This window comes from Pelobates fuscus, chromosome 3 (assembly GCF_036172605.1).
Source record: "Pelobates fuscus isolate aPelFus1 chromosome 3, aPelFus1.pri, whole genome shotgun sequence".
In the NCBI taxonomy this organism is placed as follows: Eukaryota; Metazoa; Chordata; class Amphibia; order Anura; family Pelobatidae; genus Pelobates; species Pelobates fuscus.
Genome location: NC_086319.1, coordinates 256269184 through 256290801, shown reverse-complemented (window position 1 = coordinate 256290801; position 21618 = coordinate 256269184). Strand labels below are relative to the sequence as shown.

Sequence of the window (21618 nt, the reverse complement as noted above, 5' to 3'; positions counted from 1 at the left end):
TGTTTTTAATGTAATTTAAGGTTTTTCTGTATTTTGCTCTCTGTAACCGGGAGAGATGACTTGTATATCTCCCAGACACAGAGGCTTCTGGGCAGGCATTGTATTTCTTGAATGGAGACCCCGTGCTGGGCGTCTGTACATAAAAGGCAGCATTCGGTTCCATAAAATCTGTTGTTCTTCTCAGCATCATGTGTCATCTAATGACTGATGAATGGAGTTATAATCATTGAAGGGTTCCAGCTGAGAGGAGAATCTAGCAGTCCAGATACCTGGGTTCCACGACACTATTAACATTGCACGAATTAAGACTTTTTAAATTAAACAACATTTTCAATAAAGGAAGTATAAACATTAGATTACTCTTTTGCAGGAAGTGTTTCGGAAGGTGATGCAAGTCACATGCCGGGAGGTGTGACTAGGATAAATAAAAAAGTGATTTAAATCCTAAATGGCAGCGAATTGAGCAGTGAGACTGCAGGGACATGATCTATACACCAAAACGGCTAAATTAAGCTAAAGCTGTTTTGGGGGCTAGTGTCCCTTTAAGGGTCACTAATAGTGAGATAGCTTTACATTTGTTTTAATACAAAAAAAAAAAAAAAAACAAGTCCTGCGCTCAAACTCCCACTTTACATGGGGGTATTGTTATATTCGGGAGACTACGCTGAACACGATGAGGATATCGCCAGTAAAAGTGCAGTTTTTGTTGTTTTTTTTTTTTTGTTTTTTTTTTAAATGCAACAAAATAATAAAAACGCTAACTTTGGCCAGCATTTGTGACTAAGTGGCTACTACAAAAGACTGGACATACCCCATATTGAATACCCTGGGTTGTCTACTTTAAAAAAATATGTACATGTAAGGTGTGATTAAGATATTTATGATCGATAACAGTGTTACAATGTCATTATAGATAAAAAAATTGAAAAATAGATTTTGAAACAGCAATGTACCTGTACTTATAGCCTATAACTTGCAAAAAAAATAAAAAGCTAAGAACATATTACTATTTAGCACGGGTGTTTTTTGGCGGTTGTAGATCCGTAACAGATTTTGGGGGTCAAAGTAAGAAAAAGTGTTGTTTTTTTAATAATTTGAAAGAAAAAAAAAAAACACATGGCATATATCTTTCAAGCAAGTGAAAAATCAAAAGCAGTGGTATACGCATTAAACGAGTATGGTTTCCATGTCAATTAAAAAAAACTTTATCAAGAGTGTCTAATATTTAGAGAAATGCAGTGATTAGATTGTTTGTGATGATAAATATGCATACACAAAACACTTTTTTGAGAGGTAGAATATGAATGTACATACAGGAAATATTAAGCATTTTATTTAGTATATTAGTATTTACAAACACTGATTTCATTTACATTAAGCAACCTCTCTATAAAACATATATAACACGTCAACCATCCAACAATAAAACTGCATGTATAGGTCATCAGAATCATTTTTGAAAATATAACTTTTATATTCTCTATGTAAGTACTTGGTCAAAATGCACAATACTCCTAGACGGACATCAAGATCCACGGTTCTTGTTTTTCCCTATATACCTGTGTCAAGCCTTAAAAAGGTCTTTCCTGAGTCATACAGATAAAACATCCCCCCTGATGCTTCGCCAGCTATGAGATCAATATGGGAGATGTGGTCCAGAAAAATCCAGAGTGCTGAAAGTTGCATACCATGCAGGCTACTTGCTCCTGCCACTATTTATCTATTTAAGGTAAACACTTACAAAGCTTCTCCAACCCCCACGGTTTTGTTGCTGGTTCCAGTGCTGCAACTGGTACTCAATATCATATCTCTGCAGAACTGTGATTGTGCGTTCGTTTAGGAATGACTCCTGATTGGCAGGCAAAAAATATCTGTTAATATCGGTTATTGGGGGGATGAAATGTAATCTTTAATTAAATCAACAAGCAAATGCAACACTAGCAGGCAATTGCTACAAAGGACATTACTGAATCAAAATACAGATTTGAATCAAATACTGAAGCTTTGTAGGGTCCTATTAAAGAGTTGAAGTTAAATGTATTTCTAAATGCAACCATCTGTGAAGCATCTTCTGCTTTAAAAAAAAAAAGCATATGTTACTACTCTAATACCAGAGGCGTTTGTTTATTTTTTTCCTTTTGTAAATCAGAGAAGTTTTGATTAAACTGTACCTTAAATGAATAACAAAGCTAATAGAAAATGTCTCATTTAAAAGTACTCTCCAATCACCCTTAAAAAAAAAGTAAAAAAAAAAAAAAATACAAATTATAAGGAATGGAAAGAAATTGAGAAGAAATAGTAATATCAAGTAAGTTTACTATGTTTTTATGTTTAGTATTCCTTTGATCTGCTTCTGCATTAATATTTTTTTCTAATACATCTACAATTTTTAATATTGTATTTGACCAAAATAATCTTTATTGTTCTTTCTGGCAGAATTCCTCAAGTGAATATTCCCTAAACTTTTTTTTTTGTGCTGAGTATTCAAAGAGCATTATGCTAGCAAATACAGCCACCAGCTTAATTTGTGAGTGAGAATCAGCTGACAAGGTGTAAAAGATGTAGAGCTTCCAGAGCTTCAGAGTCCATGATCACCTCTTTCCACTTGCCCACCACCTACTTGCATCCTGAGCACGTAGAGCTGCACTCCGCTCTTCAGGGGAAAAGTGCAGGACAGCCAACAGAGCACTAAGTGTATGCTGTCTTCCACGTGGGTCAGGAAGTGTCAAGAACCCTAACAAAACATTTTTTAGATACTCCATATTTGCCCCTTCCCTTCTACGGTCCCGTATAGCTTTCTCTACTTGTTCACGTAAATTGTCTGTCTCTTCTCTTTGCTCTGCTAAACGTTCTTGCATACTCTGGAGCTCTGCCTCCAGTTCATGTTTCCTGCGTCGAAGATTCCCAAGATCTGCTTCTTTGCGGGACAACTGCTCAGCATACACAAGAAAAGCAGAAGAGTTGCTTTGTGGGAGTTCTAAACCATTTCCCAATGGGTCAGAAACTGGTAGTGTTACGTTTGAGGTATTTTTGGCTTCTCTCAGCCTCTCCAGCTCCTGTTCCTTCTCACTCAACACTGCCATTACCCGCTCTCTGTGCTGTCGCAATTCCTCCTCTAAACGAGCCATCTTCTCCCAACTCTCCCTTCGCACAGCTTCCAGTTCCTGTCGGTGGGACTGGGCCAAGAGTGTAAGCTCTTTGCGGGCATTCTCCATTTCTGTCCTGTGTTTGCTCTCTGCTTCCTCTGCAGAAAGTTTTAATGAAACATATTTCTCTTTCAATTCTGCCATCTGCTTTTTGCCAGACTCCAGTTCTCCCTCTCGAGACCCTTTAGTCCTCAGAACTCCTTGTGCTCGTGCTTTGTAGCGTTCGAACTCATCCTTCAATTGCTGAAATTCCTGCTGGTAAAACAGAGCAGTTGCCCGCTGATCTGCACCCTCTTCAACATTTTCCCCTGTGGTAGGTTTAAGGGTCTCAGTGGTGGGGTTCAAATTGGTGGCCATGGCAAGAGTCCTGTTTTCTGTTTCCAGCTGAGCAATCCGGTCTCGCAACTTGCGAATGGTGATCTGGTCCCTTTGTTTTGAGGTTTCTGCAGCTCCCAGGAGCTCAGACATCTCAGATACTTGAGTCTCCAAGGAGCGAATCCGCTCCTCCTCTTGCAGAAAGCGCTGTAGATTCTGTTGGTCTTCTTCCAACCTCTGAAATTAGATAAAAGATATTAGAAGAAAAATAATCCCCAACAAAATTAATTGTTAAAGTAATAGAAGCAAATTTAGTGTATGCTGCATACAAGTACCACAAGGGGAAAAAAACAACCCCCACACATTAGTAATGCACATCAATGCAGCTACTCTCTGAAGTGGGAATTCAAAGTAAAATTAAAGTGAATTCAAAGTGAATGACAAATTTAGGGTCAAAGTAGCCAAACTGGAAGCAGACCTGACTTATAGATTTTATCCAGTACAGCTATTTTGGCCTTAAATTTAAATTTATGGCAATTCTCCGTTTCACTTCACAGAATAACTCTGAATCTGTTAAACCATTAGAAACAGTGAAAACAAAACTTGCAAGCAAAGGTAAAAAGTAAATAGATTGGAAGTACTTCTAAAAGGTTGCCAACAGAAATGAGGGGCAATCAAAAAAGCAAAGAAATGTTCATGCTGATAGAACTGACTCTCATAGTGTTTGCTACAATATTTGGACACAACTGCTTCACATTCTCCCCATTATGTCGTACCACCACATAAATATCAACCAATCAGAAGACATCCAGGTAAAATAAGAACTTCCAGAAAACATTGATTTTACGAGAGAGAGAGAGAGAGAGAGAGAGAGAGAGAGAGAGAGAGAGAGACAGTGCAGATAGTGAATACTTAACAGATAAAAATAATATACAACACACTTTAATGCTTTCTTACAATCCCAAAAACCACCCCTGGCCCCCCTCTACTCCACTCCTAGCCTCCACAATGCCAAGCTCTCTAAGACCGGCCTGTAAAAAACTGTTCCAGGAGGCCGGGTCCTGCTCAGCAGGACCAGACGCTAATTTCATGGAACTCTGAGTCGTCCTGGTCCCACGCGTTTGCATGGTGAAACAAACAGCTGGTCAAACCGCATGAAATCAAGAGCTACAAAAGAGCTTTTAGGAAGGGAGAGAGGCGCCCAATTGTACCCTAATAGACAGTGGGAGTCACTCAGAAAGAAAACTATTTTGGTGACCAGCACTTAGCTGCAAACAGCCTGGAACTCCATGCTGGATTGCAATGAAGCCTAGGTACATGGGATCTGTTTGCTTTTTGGACGTTTTGCTTGGTGGAACAATACCTATCTGGGAATGTATGATTTATGTGCCTAGGTTATGTTTAAGTTATGGTTTTATATCATTGTTAATTTAATTAAGTCATCAATTAATAATCAGTAATTAATTTCTAGAATCAAAGACTCCAGGGCGGTAACCCATTGTTCTTGCATGTGATTTTATGCTGCTGATATTATGCTTATATAAACCTATCTTGGTGACAATAAAGTTTGTTATTCTCCCCTACACTAAGTGTCATCTAGTGTTTTGGGAGGGGAGTTATAATCACTACAGCGGCCTTTCGTTTTCTAGCCTGAGGGATACAGAATAGCAGTTTCATCTCATTTAACTAGTTATATAGCCTGTAGTACTCTGGCACTTTCCCAACCATTTCTGAGCAGTTTAACACTGAATGATTGCCTCTAGCTTGCCATAGCTCTACCCAACTAGAGCTGTGGCTAAGGCAGTGACTACACAATTCCTTCTAGCCATACACATTCATACCTGAATGGGAGAATGATAGGTTGAATGCACTTTCAGCCAATAACTGATGACCATTGTTGTATAGGCCAATGCTTCCTCATTAGCCAGAGCAGCACAGAGAGATGAGCTGCTGAGAAATTTTATATTACATTAAAAATGGTTGACCAGTGAATGGAAGGACAGTGCCGGGCGACTCAAACACTAGAACCACTTCAATGAGATGAAGCAATTACGGTGCTTACAGTTTCCCTTTGCATATAAACAATGTATATCTAGTAGATTGTTTTTCCATCAGAGTACCATGAATATTGCCCATTATTAACCAACCACATATGATAAACGATCTTGAGAGCTCATCTTAAAGTTAGGACAGACTAACTGGCTAAAGACTGGTAAACTAGCATCTAAAAGCAAATCATAGACATTTGAGAATATTAATCCATAATTTTGTCAGATAATCTCAAAGGTAGATAATGCACATTACTACTGGATAAGCAGCAGATAATGTAGGAATAATGATATCAGTCCAATGTATATAACAGCGGTAGGCAACCTTCAGCAGTACATCTGCTCTGATGCTTTGCTAGCATTATGGCTGTAAGAGGTAAATAGAAGGACTGCAAGGAGATTTAGGAAAGGGATAACAAAAACATTTAAAAATAACAGCTGTTAATTCTGCAATTCTTATTGTATAACAAATAGAGCAATTGGGAAATCGTTTCTCAATATCCACATAAGCTCTCTAAACCAGGCATTAACAGTAAATGGGGTAGAAATTCAAATGCATATAATTAGTTTTATATTCCACCGATAGATGTCACCTTTTTCCTCTCCTCCTGTACCAAGGCCTCCAGCTCCTCTTTCATCCTGCATAGCTCTTTCTGTAGTTCCTCTACTGCTGGGTCAGGCTCTGCTCTCTGCCTTCTTGCCTCCTGCAATTCCCTTCTCAACTCCTCCAGTTCCTTGCGTAGCTTTCTATTCTGCTCATCTGCAGCATCTGCCCTTCCAGACAGCTCAGATCTTTTGGCTATCTCCTGTCTGGCCTCTTCCAACCGGAGCTCGACCTCCTGTCTATTGTCCCGCTCTCCTTGTACAAGACGCTGCAGCTCCCTTAACATAACAGCATGATCTGTCTGCTCCTGTGCACGATCATGCTGCTGACTTATCAGTCTGGCCTTTGTCTCATTCAGCTGTTCTTGGAGACTTTGGACTTCTGCCCGGAGACCACTCTGGTCCTCTGTCATGCTCTGCATTAGCTCCTCCATTTCCTGCTTGGCCTTTCTCTTGTCTGCCTGATAGGAGGCCTCCATTCGAGACTTTTCTTGAGTTACAGTGGCTAGAGCACTAAAGACAAAATACACTAATTTAGAAGATATAACAGAAAACAGAGCCTGTTCCTTTTAGTATAAGGAAGTACACACAAGATTAGCTTGAGCTTAAGAATTCAATCACCTTGCATGTAATTATTCCATTATATCATAGAAAATGTTTAAATAAAAAGCATAGAATACACCAACAGAGCACATAAAACAAAGCCTATGTGATGGGTCAAGTAATAGTACAAGCAAAATAACCACTACAGCTCACGATAGTGGTTATGGAGCGAGGAGTGCCCTAGTGTCCCTTGATTGTTTGCAGTGAAACTGTTTTTGAACTATTTGCTTTCTTAACTGGGGTCTACTGTGTACCGTGATCACCACCACTACCAACAATGGAGAGACAGACGTTCCTAAGCAGGAAATGTAGTTAGCTCTCCTGAGCTAACGACACCCAAGGCTCAGCTGACACTCACTGGCATTGCTGAAACAGCAAAAGAGAAAAAAAGTGCGCTGTGCCTTTAAGAATAGTGATTCAAGTGTACATCTTAGTAGATATATATTTATATATACATAAAGTGCAAAAGGTAGGTCATAAGGTGCAAATTCAAAATACACTCATGTGATAAAATGTATCTTCCAAGTAATCTCCAAGTGATACAATGTATAAAAAAAGAACACTTACATAAATGTCTTAAATATATTTTCCCATATATTGGGTAGCTCAGACCAAAGCAAAAGGAGACAAGAAAATAAAAGGCATGTAGTGTAAATCTGTTAATAATAACACTAAAGAGAAAATGAATACACCAATCAACTCACAAGAATGGAGCAGTATAAGTCTGCTCTCACTGTAAGCGCCCAGAAATATCAAGATGCAGGACCACGATATCACAGGCAGGACGGCAGCTGGATGAAATTCAAACTTTTATTGATGGTACGAGCAACATTAAAATCATGAGCTCGATCCAGGTAACAGCAGTCCTCAGACCCTCCTGACACGCTGGCTAGCACTTGCAGTCTTTGCGGGCACCGGAACGGCGTGAGGATCCTATAGAGAGCTTCTTTCAGTGCGTCCTGATGTCGTGCGTCTGAAACGTGATGGCGCGTTTCGCCTCAACGGCTTCTTCGGATCACGTTCTGGGTCTTACGTCTGTGTCGGTTTTATATCCGTTCAATGCATACATAATTGCCAAATTGAATAGGTTAATGACTCCTTAATAAATCTATTAAAACAGACCTAAAGAGGCACATCGCCTAAATGTCTCATTCTTTCTGGATGCAAAATAGATTCTGCACAGGCTACTATAAACAGTATTTTGTATCTATATACACACACACATTTACAGATTGTACATAACTCTTTAAGGAGCAAAACATATTAAAACACCAGAAGTACAATTTAAAATTGTAAGAACATATTTCAATAAAAGTAATTTAAAAACATACTTTGGAAACTTACATAAAAAAAATTCTACATTTCCAAGTACAATACATAGTATCTTTAAGAAGATTTAAAAATATCATAATGTGGGGGCAGAGCCTGACCTCCGAGCGAGCTGGACGCAGCAAGCCGGAGCTCCTGACCAACTGGCTTAAATAAACGCTTAAACACGGCAAAAAACGACTGGTACTCAAGCCTCACACTCATCAGGACGGGGGATCCCAGACAAGCAGACCAACACCAAACTCGGGTGTATCTTTTGTTGAGTACCTGGGAACCCTGCTGCGGCCTACCCGGAGCAGAGCTGAGTGGAAGCGGCCGATCCTCTTGTGCTCTGGTAACAGAGCCTGCAGCACTCCTACCTCCCCCCCCCCCCCCCCCCCCCTGGACCGGTGGGGGTCATCCCGGACCCTCTCAAGCGACTTAAAGACTCAGTCCACACCTACCAACTGCGCTAGGCCACGCGGCCTTGATTGGGGATCCAAAATGGCGGAGATTTGCCCCTTGAGGCCGCATGGCGAGGGCTCCAAGCGAGAGGTAATGCAAGATCCCTCAGCAGACTCCGTGAGGAGAATCAATGAAATCTTTCGGAATTTTGGGGTAAAACTGCAGAGCAGACTCTCCTCCACCAACGCTGACAACGAGCAAGGGGAGAAGGGAGCCTGGTGACAGCAGAGGAGGGTGCCGGAGGCGAGATCCACACAGAGGGGAAAACCCCCTAACCTCTCGAAGCAGGCAGTTATGAAGCCTGGTGCACGCTGCCTACCCAAGCTAAAAGCAGCCGAGGACGCGCAACACAGGCTCCAAGCAAGGAGACGACGGGCAGCAAAACAGCACACGAGAACTGAACGACCGACCTACAAAGACCGGCACCCTATCCCACTAGAGACAAGCCTGAAACCTGCCAGATCACAGACCATGGTGCAACCAACGCCGGCTAGCCCTGTGCAACAGCAGAAGCAGACCACCCACTCAACAGGCAACTGCTCAAGTCCCAGATGGCCCAGAATTTGTCCCAAGCATCCTGGGCAGAAGGCCAAGAGAGGACAGACCCTGGGACACGGCCCGCAAGCACAAGGGAAAAGAGAAGAAACCCTTTGCAAGAAGACCTTAACATCCCCCGAGCAGACCGGGGAGGTGAACTCCGGCGGAACCCCTACAGCACTAGCAGTCGGGGCCATCTGGCTCTTACAAATCTGTAGCATCCCACCGCAGGGCATCGGCTAAGCAGCCTACAGGGAAGCTCTTATCACGCAGAGGACACTTGCGGTATCCTTACCTTGCAATAGATACGCATTCCGTGACTGCAATTACCATACTCACACTGTCCTTTGGCATCCCAGCGAACATGGTTTTGTTTTTCTCATCAGGCATCCCAGCGAACACTGTTTTTTCTTATTTCTCCTTTGTTCTGCTTGCACTATTGACTCACAACCTGCCCTAGAACCCTGAGAGCCTCCTGGGGAATTAATAGGACAAGCAAGTTGCTAGATCCATAGGATCGCTGTTTATTCTGTATTTAGGTGATTTGCTCCATACCTGCACACAATCGCCTGCACGTGCCTCCCGCAGGCGTCATCCTAGGGAAGCCTGGAAGCAGTTCCCATCGGCACCATCGACGGATCCGCTGGACTCAGTCTCACGTAGGGGCATTGGACAGGCAGACTCATCCAGACCACACACGCAGCCCCATGTAAGGGGACGGACGGGCAGGGACTGGACTCTCTGGCCGAGGCCACCCTACTCACACCACTGTAAAGCCTAATATCTTCACTTATTCTCACTTGCTTTGGTGCACCTCTCTCTCAGGACATCTCCCCATGTGTTTTATATTGGCAACCAACTGAGGATCTCATATGTCTATAACAGCATCTGGTGACACCCTTTATATGTGCTAGGTTGACAACTAGCGATATATAGCAAATGTCTTACTGTGGCAACCAGCGATATATTTTGAGCGTTCTATAATCCGGTTTTCCTGTTATAATCCTATAATCCTAATTCTATAAGCCTGTTACTTAACCTCATTAACGGACCACTCTAGGCACCTAGACCACTTCAGCTTAATGAAGTGGTCTGGGTGCCAGGTCCCTCTAGGATTAACCCTTTTTATAATAAACATAGCAGTTTCAGAGAAACTGCTATGTTTATAATAGGGTTAATCCAGCCTCCAAATCCTCTAGTGGCTGTCTCATTGACAGCCGCTAGAGGCGCTTGCGTGATTCTCACTGTGAAAATCACAGTGAGAGCACGCAAGCGTCCATAGGAAAGCATTGTAAATGCTTTCCTATGAGACCGGCTGAATGCGCGCGCAGCTCTTGCCGTGCATGCGCATTCAGCCGAAAGGGAGGATCGGAGGCGGAGAGGAGGAGGAGAGCTCCCCGCCCGGCGCTGGAATAAAGGTAAGTTTTAACCCTTTCCTCACACCAGAGCCCGGCGGGAGGGGGACCCTGAGGGTGGGGGCACCCTCAGGGCGCTATAGTGCCAGGAAAACGAGTATGTTTTCCCGGCACTATAGTGGTCCTTTAAGCAAAATTACCATTATTAAGCGATGAAGACACGTTACACACACTTTGCATATTTTGGATAAGCATGTGACCCTGCTATTTTACTTAACTCTAAAAAAAAAAACGTGCGAACTTCTATGCCACTGTCTATTATCTGTAATGCTTGCAACACGCTATTGTGGCGTCTGTTTATATCTTGTGATCATCTGCACAAGTAAAATAAAGAATTTAAAAAAAAATATCAATGTTAAAACAGAGTACTAAAACCGCATTATAAGTAAAGATGCATATCATATTATGACAGTTACCTCTGAGAGCATACTGTAAGAACATCATATAAGAAAAAGAGAAAACAATAATATAATTGCACCTACTAAAAAAGGAGGGGAAAGGGAATAAGCATTAGTACATTAGTATCTTGTAAAAAAGTAAACAAATCAAATTCGATATTCAATCCTTTAGGTTCCAGAGTCTGCAATTTCTGAACCCATTTCATCTCTTCTTTTCCTATATCTAGGACATGATTACCTCCTCTCCAATATTTTTTTTTTGTTGAAATCTTTATTTTTGTTGTGCATGTTATAACAAAAGGCTTGGTCAGCCACAATAGCAGTCACAAGCAGTAATATAACCAACAGCTGAAACATAATGTGGCACATGAGTGTACAGCACTTTTTTAGTGTAGTTATAGCGAGATAGGTACATTAGTAATACAAGACATGCTTCAGTAGTGGGAGTCAATGTACGTAACAGTTGATTGTGATACTAAGCTACAATATGTGAGGTTTAAACTTTTCATTGATATAAGCATGCTTAGTGATTTAGGCTTAATGGTTTTTAGGCTTACAAGGGATAATAGCCAGTGTAGCGCGATGCTAGAAAAAGTAGCTAGGCCATGTATTGTGTTTTGCGTGATGGCGTCGCTTAGCTAGGATTACTCCCAGAGTGCTCACCCGGGAAGGCAGGGCACTAGTTACAGGTACAGGCAGAGTGGGTACACACACAATTAACACGATGGATTAAAACTTTCCTGTCGCTAGATATGCATGAGTGAAGGTGGGTTAACGAATTTTGCATTTTTAGAGTGCCATTAATGCGAGCCTTTTTAGGTGTTAAAATGATAAAACAAATGAAATGAAATGAAATGAAAGGAAACGTTTGTGTCTCTGGGCGTTCAGCCGGTTGCAGCACTATGAGAACGCCAGGAACCCTGCTCTGTATCCAAGCCGGCAGCCGGAACGCAGGTAGCTGCTGTGCTTTACCCGATACCGCTGGTGTGCTTTAGTGGGTAGTCCATTCCATGACCCAGCGCGGCGCTTTGTGACAGGTGCCGGTCCGCAGTGGAGGCTGATCCGAGCAGATGCATTGGTGCATGACCGGCGCTTTTCTGGGCATGTTTCAGTGAGGCTGTCTCCTGTGTAGCGACACGGCGCTCAGCTACCGCCCTGGAGAGAAGAGCAGTGTCACGCTGGTCCAAGGTTCCTTGCCGAGGTGAGTTGCTGGCGGTTAGGGGTTGCTTGGTGTCCCGGCTCCTGTGTGGATGGGAGCGGGTACTTGCACCCAGGTAGCCCGGTTTGGTTTCCCGCCGTAGCGGGTTTAGGTGCCTGCTTGGTCGGATAATCGCTTTGAATGCCTGAAGTGTAAGCCCATAATGGCGTCAGCTGGTTGCCGGGCGGATCCACGAGGCCGCCACTCGAGCTGCTCGCTTGTAGGGTATTCCCCGATCACACAGTGCTGAGCATAGGCCCAGACAGAGTCTGTCGAGGGCCTCCAGGGGGTGAGTGGTTGGTCGGGTGCCTTCGCCCTGTCCCTTTGGTCTCCGTGGAGCGGCCATCTTGAGTGTGCCTTAGCGTTTCAGTACCTCTGCGGGCTCTGCAGCCGTCTGCTAACTCGTTCCGCCTGTTTAGTGGGGGACCGAGATAACCCCCATCGGTCCGGGGGGGGGGGGAATGGTAGATCAGTAGATTCGCTGGGGGGGATCTGGTGCCGGAGAGAGCGTCCGCCTCTCCCCAGCTCCAACTCCAGTAGGCCGCACCTGGCGTTTCGCACCCCCGGCCTCGACGGTCTCCAGAGATGTATCTCTCGATTCAGGAGTGCACCCCCGACGTGGATATTGCACCCCGATGGGTCTTTGGGCTATATAGCCGTCGATTATGTCCGTTATTCTGCTCGCCTAACAGGAGCTCTTGTCTCCCACGTCTAGACAGCCATGCTGTCAGGCTCCGCCCCCCCCTCTCCAATATTTTTTAACTATTTGAATACCTAAAAAGGTTAACCTGCTTGGATCCTTATTATGGCATCTTTTGAAATATGCAGACGCACCATGTTGCAAAAAACCTTTTTTGATATTATTAATATGTTCATAAATACGTTTGTGGAGAGGACGAATCGTCCGGCCCACATACTGTAGCCCACATGGACAAATTGTAACTATGTGTGTATATAGATACAAAATACTGTTTATAGTAGCCTGTGCAGAATGAGACATTTAGGCGATGTGCCTCTTTAGGTCTGTTTTAATAGATTTATTAAGGACTAATTAACCTATTCAATTTGGCAATTATGTATGCATTGAACGGATATAAAACTGACACAGACGTAAGACCCAGAACGTGATCCGAAGAAGCCGTTGAGGCGAAACGCGCCATCACGTTTCAGACGCACGACATCAGGACGCACTGAAAGAAGCTCTCTATAGGATCCTCACGCCGTTCCGGTGCCCGCAAAGACTGCAAGTGCTAGCCAGCGTGTCAGGAGGGTCTGTGGACTGCTGTTACCTGGATCGAGCTCATGATTTTAATGTTGCTCGTACCATCAATAAAAGTTTGAATTTCATCCAGCTGCCGTCCTGCCTGTGATATCGTGGTCCTGCATCTTGATATTTCTGGGCGCTTACAGTGAGAGCAGACTTATACTGCTCTATTCTTGTGAGTTGATTGGTGTATTAATTTTCTCTTTAGTGTTATTATTAACAGATTTACAGTATATGCCTTTTATTTTCTTGTCTCCTTTTGCTTTGGTCTGAGCTACCCAAAATTTTGGGAAAATATATTCAAGACATTTATGTAAGTGTTCTTTTTTTATACATTGTATCACTTGGAAGATACATTTTATCACGAGTGTATTTTGAATTTGCACCTTATGACCTACTTTTTGTACACACACACACTAAGATGTACACTTGAATCACTATTCTTAAAGGCACAGCACACTTTTCTCTTTTGTTGTTCTTATATGAAGTGTGTTGAGAGCTATTTTACACTTGATTAGTGCTGCTTGCCCTTTATGGTATTTTACATTCACAGCGCCTTTTTTTTTTTTTTTTTACTTGATTTTTCTTTTGTGTGTATTGCTGAAACAGAAATAATTAATTAAATTAGCATATATTAATATAATATATATTCATTTATACTGTCTATTAAAGATTTTTTTTCACCTTTAATTCGTTTTCACTTGTGCTTTGAGTTGCCCTCTCTAGTTTTAGGGTTGCAGCTCTTAAGTTTAATAGACTGATACTGAATATAACTTGATCTAAGCCGTTTACACTTTTATATTTTTTTGTGAATTTAACCACTTGTGACTGTACAGGAGTTTACAGGACATGCATATTGAAGTGTGAATAACGGAGAAAACCCAGATTTGCTGAGAAAACGCAAACAATTCCAAATAACTGCAGAACTTGAGGATATTCAAATATATTGCATGTTTTAAAAAAAACAAAACAAAAAACTATTTTATTAAAGCGTGTCTTTTACAACAATACTTCCTTACAGCCTCTCTAAACAATAAATACAATTAAAAAATTAGATGTTTATGACTGATCCTGCATGGCATCTTTTATGTAAAAAAGAGAAATCTGGACTTTTGTTTAGAAAGTCAGTATTAGGGATATTCGCTAATGCAATAACGGTCAGAAATTTAACATTTTAGGCCACATTAGCCAAACTGTAAGCACGGTACAAGAATAGCCATTGTTTTCCAAGTTTAGCTATATTGGCCTTCAGTTGAGATTCACTTTGAATTTCTGACATTTCTAATCTTAGTGAATATCCCTTAAAGGGACACTATAGTTACCCAGACCACTTCAGCTCAATGAAGTGGTCTGGGTGCCAGGTCCCCCTGGTTTTAACCCTTCAGATGTAAACATAGTTTCAGAGAAACTGCTATGTTTACATAGCAGGGTTAATCCAACCTCTAGTGGCTGTCTTCCTGACAGCCACTAGAGGCGCATCTGCGCCACTGTAGGTGAAATTCGCAACCAGCGTGCAGAACGTCCATAGGAAAGCATTGAGAAATGCTTTCCTATGGACTGTTTGGAAACGCTCGCGGCACTTGCCGCACAAGCGCATTCCGCTCCACTCAGGAGCTGACGGCGGGGGAAGAGAGGTCACCAGCGCTGGATTAAGGTAAGTTGCTGAAGGGGTTTTAACCCCTTCAGGGCCAAGGGAGGGGGACCCTGAGGGTGGGGGCACCCTTAGTGAACTATAGTGTCAGGAAAATGGGTTTGTTTTCCTGACCTTATAGTGATCATTTAATGTGTCCTGACTGCATTTCAAGCACCTACCTTTTCAAAAAATATTAAATATTTATGGTGTCTAAGGATATCATGTGATCACCACATGTGTTCTCTTCCATACCCTCAGCAATGTGGCATTTATTCACTAAGCACTGAACAAGTGAACTACAACAGTACAACTTGGTTATAGGAACACTCTGGGCACCAACAAAAACGTATTACATTCAAACGGTTTAATGAAGACATTGTATTCCATTATTAAAAAAAAATACTGTTTCCAATTAATTAACATATATATTTCTTTTACTGCAAATGGATTAAAGAAAGTTCACATAAAAAAACAGTAAAGACTCACATAGATGGTTTAGAAATGCACGGATAAACATGTTTACGTGTTTTGCAAACAACATACTTTTTAATAGATTGGCAACAGTATCGTTTTAAAATGGGACATAATGTTGTTGTCTTTTGTTTATATAAAGGAGAAATACGAGGTTGAATCCCTCAAAGATATGTCCCCTTGGGATGCGGATGCTGAATTGACTGCAGTCAATTAGCATTAATCAGGTTGCTACACTTTAACACTAACACTAAAGTTGTCCCCCAGTCATCGGTGCTCATTCCTCTCTGGTACTGCTATTATGTATATTTTTGAAGGATTACTCACAATGGGCATCCAGTGACAGATTGAGCATGTCAGCTGATTATCTCAGCCTATAACTGCTGATTGACTAAATGCTTCTGCATTGACAATCAGTACAGGACATGAAGCTGGGAGACTACACTTCTGTTTTAAACTGTTTGAGATTGCATGAACAAATTATTCAAAAATACTTAAAGAATTATTGGTAAATTCAAGTTATCATAAGCACTTCACTGATATTAAGTGGTTTTAGTGCCTGGAATGCTTCTTTAATTTAGCCTACATTTTGCCATTTGGTTTTCAGTTTACTACAATTTGTCACTTAGTAACCCATAAACTAAAATTTTCTTTTCTGATTAACCAAGTTAGGTTTAGGCACCATATAGCGAGTTGCGGTGCATTTATAATGAATTCCATTGAACTGTAAACTTAATGCCAATAAAGCCAGTTCCCCAGTGAATTCCTGACAACTCACAGTTTAATGAATAAACCTGAATGTTGTTATTTTGATGCTCAGCTGAGTAGTACACCATTATTTTTTACGTTTTACCTTAAAGAAGACACATTTTTAATGTGTAATATACCTCGTCAGAGTAGCAAGCTGGTTCTTCAGCTGGACAATCCGCCGTTCAGGTTCTCCCGATACCATTGGACCGCCCTCTCCACTGGCTGTACTGACGCCACTTTCTGAACTGCTGGCTTCCTCTGCTACCACACCACATCCTTGTATTGCAGAGTCTTGCTTTTCATCCTCACTAGTTTCTCCCCCTCTTGCACTGGGTACACTCCCTGCTGTATCCACACTATCTTCACTATATGTAGAACGCTGGTCATCATGATTGTCTTCAGGCTCTGAAACCAAGGATCCAGGTTCTTGTGAATTGGAAAGGACACGTAGACTGGCTTCCAGAGCTTCCTTCTCCTTCAGAAGGCTCTTATACGCTCTCACAACATCTTTTAACCGTGACTGATACTGCTGCAACTGTTTACGCTGACTTTCCACTGTCTCTTGTAAATCTTTCTTACTTGGGCCTCCTCCAAAATTCATCCCCAACTTCTCCATTGTAAATAAATTACTTTATTAACCTACGTGAAGAAGAGTTAAAAATAAAACATTAAAATGAAACAACCTGTTAAGCAAGAAAAAGAGAAATACTGAGAGAGATAAATTAAGTTAGGAGCCAATTTGACATATATCATGATATAAAATTGGTGAAAATGGGTTTGGACACATACTTAATCACAAGAGGATTAAGAAGCATTATGGTGAAAAACATCTTCTGTGTATGTATGCCAATTCCTGAGAGATGAAGCACCAAGAGCTCAAGCAAGCAGATGTCAACATACACACCTACCTTCTGCTGCACCCCTGGGCCACCACACTACAAACAGGTATGTCACTTTCAGGAGTCTTTGCAATTTTTGAGGTACACATAGAGCTAACCAAAGAGCAAATATCGTTCTCTTTATGCCAACAAGACTTTTAATTTAGTCCCATTTTGCCACAGCATCATGGTCAGAATGAACATCTATCACTCCAATTCTTATATGTCACGCACAAGCTCGAGACACTCTCTGAAAGAAAATAACAGCAACTACAATGCATGCTCTGTGGTTGCTGTGATGGCCAGAGGAAGGACCGCCGGTAAAAGAGTTTGCCTGCTCTCCAGATGATTTAAAGGACCCCTATGGTGCCAGGAAAACAAACTCGTTTTCCTGGCACTATAGTGCTCTGAGGGTGCCCCCACCCTCATGCCCCCTCCCCCCCCCCCCCCCCGCTGGGATGAAGGGGGAAGAAGGGGGTTAAACACTCACCTTTCTCCAGCGCCAGGCTCCCTCGGCACTGGGGACTCTCCTCCTTTGGACGTCATCGACTGAATGTGCACGCGTGACAAGAGCCACGCACGCATTCCGTCAGTCCATAGGAAAGCATTCTCAATGCTTTCCTATGGACGCAAGTGTCTTTTCACTGTGAAAATCACAGTTAGAAACGCCTCTAGCGGCTGTCAATGAGACAGCCACTAGAGGCTGGATTAACCCTAATGTAAACATAGCAGTTTCTCTGAAACTGCTATGTTTACAGCAGGCAGAGATAACCCTAGATGGGCGTGGCACCCAGACCACTTAATTGAGCTGAAGTGGTCTGGGTGCCTATAGTGGTCCTTTAACTTTCAGAATAGAGGTCTCTGCCAAGAATTGACCGGCATGTGTAGGAAGGGTCAAGTTTTACACCATACATATAATTTTGCTAAAACTTTAGAAAAACAAAATATTGGAAGCAAAGAAAGCTACAGAACCAAGCTACCAGTGGGACCTACCAGGATTGTCCAAGAGCTTAACCCTACTAGTAAAAACAAAAAAGAGAAAATAAAATCTAGCACTCAACCCAAGTTAAATTGGGTGGCGCTTCTTGGTACTATTCAGAAATTAATTTCCAGAAATGTATTAGTGACTGGGGGGATAAGCCAATTACAAAATGAATTGCCCAGAATTAATAAAGTCTTATGACACCCACCATCCCAATAGCCCTTAATTATAAGGAAGAGCTAGGTTTTAAACATTTACATTATAATGGCTGGTATCACTAAGTAAATGTAGTGTTAGAACTATATAGCTGGATTTTTTTGTTTGTAATTGTTTTATCCTCCAGTCGCCTAATTAATATCTGGGAATTCATTTCTGATTAGTACCAGGTACGACCACCCAATTTAACTTGGGTTGAGTGCTAGATATTTTCTTTTCTCTACTCATTTGCTAGCATTTCTGATAGCACAATGTATAGATTATGTATAATTTAAAGGGACACTAGCTTAAGTGTATTATGTTTGAAGAGTGCGCCCTCTTCATTTTACAGAAAGTGCAGATTGAAATAGAAATTGACACTGTAACAAACTTGTAATAAACTGTTGTCAAAAGACTATCATCACTCTCACTCCCTACCCGTTACATCTTCTCCCACGAACTACCATCCCAACAAACCCTTTGTTTCAGCCCATCTCAGCTTGTTGAGCCAGCCGGACGGAAAGTCTTACTCGACCAGCGGGAGATATAGACAATCTCTCTGGAACACCAGCTCGGCTATGGACAAGCACCTCACGCCTTTACAACCTTGTTTTAACCCCATTTCCCAAAGAGCTATGAAGGCACTCTTTGGAGGTTATGTTACCCCCGTCCTCCTGAACAATCGCTCCATGTGAGATGGAGGGAGACCCCCCTTTCAGCCCGCTCGAACCCCTGGTAAAAGACCACAACTTAGCCCTGACCGCCTGGAGCGATTTTCAGGAAGGACTTTAACAGCGGTCGGTCTAAAAGTTAATTGAGTGGTGTTTGGACAATTTTCCACAGATCCGAGTGCTATTTCACAGAATGGGTGCTTGGATCCCATCTTTCAGGGAATATATGACTTGGGGGGACCATGTTGCCGGAGTATAGGGGATCCGTTACAGACAGTTTCACAAATTAACATTGATATACTCCCCTGGCTGCAAATGTTACTTCCTGGTTTGGCTAAACTCAGGAGGCAGCAATTGCTTAGAGCACCTGTCTTGCAAAGACCTCATTTAGGAAGTCTGATTGACAGAAAGCTTGGATTGGGCTAGAAGAGGAGTGCTTGCAAGAGCTTCAGACAAGATCTGCAGCTTTTGCAAGCTCTTTATCTTTTTAGATACTGACCCAATAATTTATTTATTTTTTAAATGCGTAAATAAAGGGATAGCATAGGCATGAAAACAACTTCAGCTTAATTAAGCAGTTTGGGTATATAGATCATGCTCCTACATTATCAATGCTCAAATCTCTGTCACTTAGGAGTTAAGACAATTTTGTTTCTTTCAATGCAGCCCTAGTTACACCTCCTCTGACTGTGATTTGCACAACATGGATGAAAAGAAAAAGAAAAAACGGTTTCAAAATCTGGTACTCCGTTTGGATAACTTCCCTTCAGGAATTTGGAGAAGAATGAATACAGCTGAGAAAACAACAACATCCCCATAGTCTGAAAAGCAGGCAATGCAGCCAATCAAATCAAGAACTGACATTTAAAGGAGAGGAGGGATGAAAGCATGTGAATATCGATTGAGAAAGCCCAATTGTTAGGTGAAACGTGTCTCAGACACAATAAGCAAGCCCGTGGACGTTTATTTATAAGACTTTATTTTAATGGTTTATATATTTTCAGTTTAAATACATTTATCTTTTTTTTTCCCCAAATCTTTAAGTCCTTCTGGCTGCACATTTCATATACCTCCAGAAAGAAGGGATGCCCATTTCAGTTGGTAAACCAATCCATATACCAAGAGCCAGGTTTCCTTTAGGCTCTGAAAGGTGAGCAGTACCTTTATTATATTAACTTGTCATTGGGGTATAATCCACCAGGAGCTTTGGCTTCCCTTATTTCTGCATTTTTTGAGCTCAATCAAGAACAAAAAAGTACATATCAGCTATTGTGATTTGAGTCAATCCTTTTCTTGGCTCTCATCCAATAGAGTTTATCTATTTATTCTCCAATTTGTTGGGGATGTATTACACTACATATCATCTTTTTCCCCTACATACACTACATATCTTCTCTTTATATCTATTTTCCATACTCTAGTGCAGTGCCTTTTATAGGGGTAAGTGTTAATTATATATTCAGTGCTCAACTAAAAGGAAGGGTGGTGGATTTCACCTCCCAATTACTTATTTTATATATTTGCAGAGATCAGATGCTAACTTGCTTTAGATTTTTGTATCTCCTGATCTGTAAATGTAACTTTAATTACACACAACAGGCTCCTGCACGGTCTAGAAGGCTACATTATTAGAGCAGGTCATAATAAATTCTAAATTAAACAGAATGTGCCATAAAGGAAGTTTAAATGTTCGATCGCTTTTTACAGGAAGTGTTAAGGAAAGCCGTTTCAGTCACAGGCAGATATACATATTGATTTAAGGTCATAAATGTCAAAATTGAGCAGTGAGACTGAAAGGGCATTATCATAGCGGGTGTATGTACCATATTGTTTATTTTTTAATTGGACAAGGTAGAATCCCTTTAATGTTAGGTTATGTGCACTTTAAAGGGGTACTCTGGGTTGAAATGCACAGTTTTCTAATAAATATGTTGCAATATTATACAAAATGTGCATTGTGGTGTGATTCTAATTTGCTCTAGTACTCAATCTCACCATGTTGCACATAAACACAGCACTAACTTTTCCTCCTCCATGGTTGCAATTGTTGGGAGACCACATCTTTATTGCCTGATCATTTCTGGTCCAAATACACATATATACTTAATTCACAACCTTTTATATGGGGAGTTAAACGAGAGGCGTGCATCCCTTTAATCACAGACACCTTGTGCAACTTTATTATTATTATCATCATCATTACATGCTGTGATGCAGTGAATACATAAACCTGTAATGCTTATAGTGATTGTGTGTGTGTGTATATATATATATAGTATGAGCCATAGTAATGTTGCTCAGTGAGCCGAGTCCTTCACACAGCATGCTATTAGCACAGTGGTCAATGAGTGTCCCTGCCATGGGTGGTCACAGCCTCATACAATAACCCATCCCCCAGCTGCTCATCATGGTGCCCTGAAAAAGCTACACCCTGCCCGAGTCATACTGCATTTCCTTCCTCCATGAATTACCTCTTTCCCATGGATCCCATAACAAGTTCCTGGACAGCCACTCCAGCGCGCTGCAAATGACGTGTAAGCTAATACCAGGTGACCGTGTCATCCGGGTACTGCTCCGCCATGACGCATTTCCGGTTTGTTCGCTGGTGGGTGTAGCAAGATGGAGACGTGGCGGCTTCTGCTGTAGCTGGCTAGGTTCTAGTTGTACTTTTTAAATAAATGTAATTTTACAAACCGAGATGTTGCTGCTCTGGATTCGTTATAACAGTCCCGATTTGT

The 21618-nt window shown here is 41.7% G+C and overlaps 1 protein-coding gene across 1 annotated transcript; it reads right to left on the bottom strand.

Annotated features, from left to right (window-relative positions):
- Positions 1–1629: 1629 nt before the first annotated feature.
- Positions 1630–21438, bottom strand: GCC1 (GRIP and coiled-coil domain containing 1). The gene is made up of 4 exons (XM_063448356.1): positions 21352–21438; positions 16292–16793; positions 6103–6625; positions 1630–3698 (listed from the first exon to the last, which is right to left on the bottom strand). Exons 2-4 carry the CDS (start codon positions 16768–16770, stop codon positions 2592–2594), a joined length of 2109 nt encoding a protein of 702 aa, XP_063304426.1. The 5' UTR covers positions 16771–16793; positions 21352–21438; the 3' UTR covers positions 1630–2591.
- Between the last annotated feature and the right edge of the window lie 180 nt (positions 21439–21618).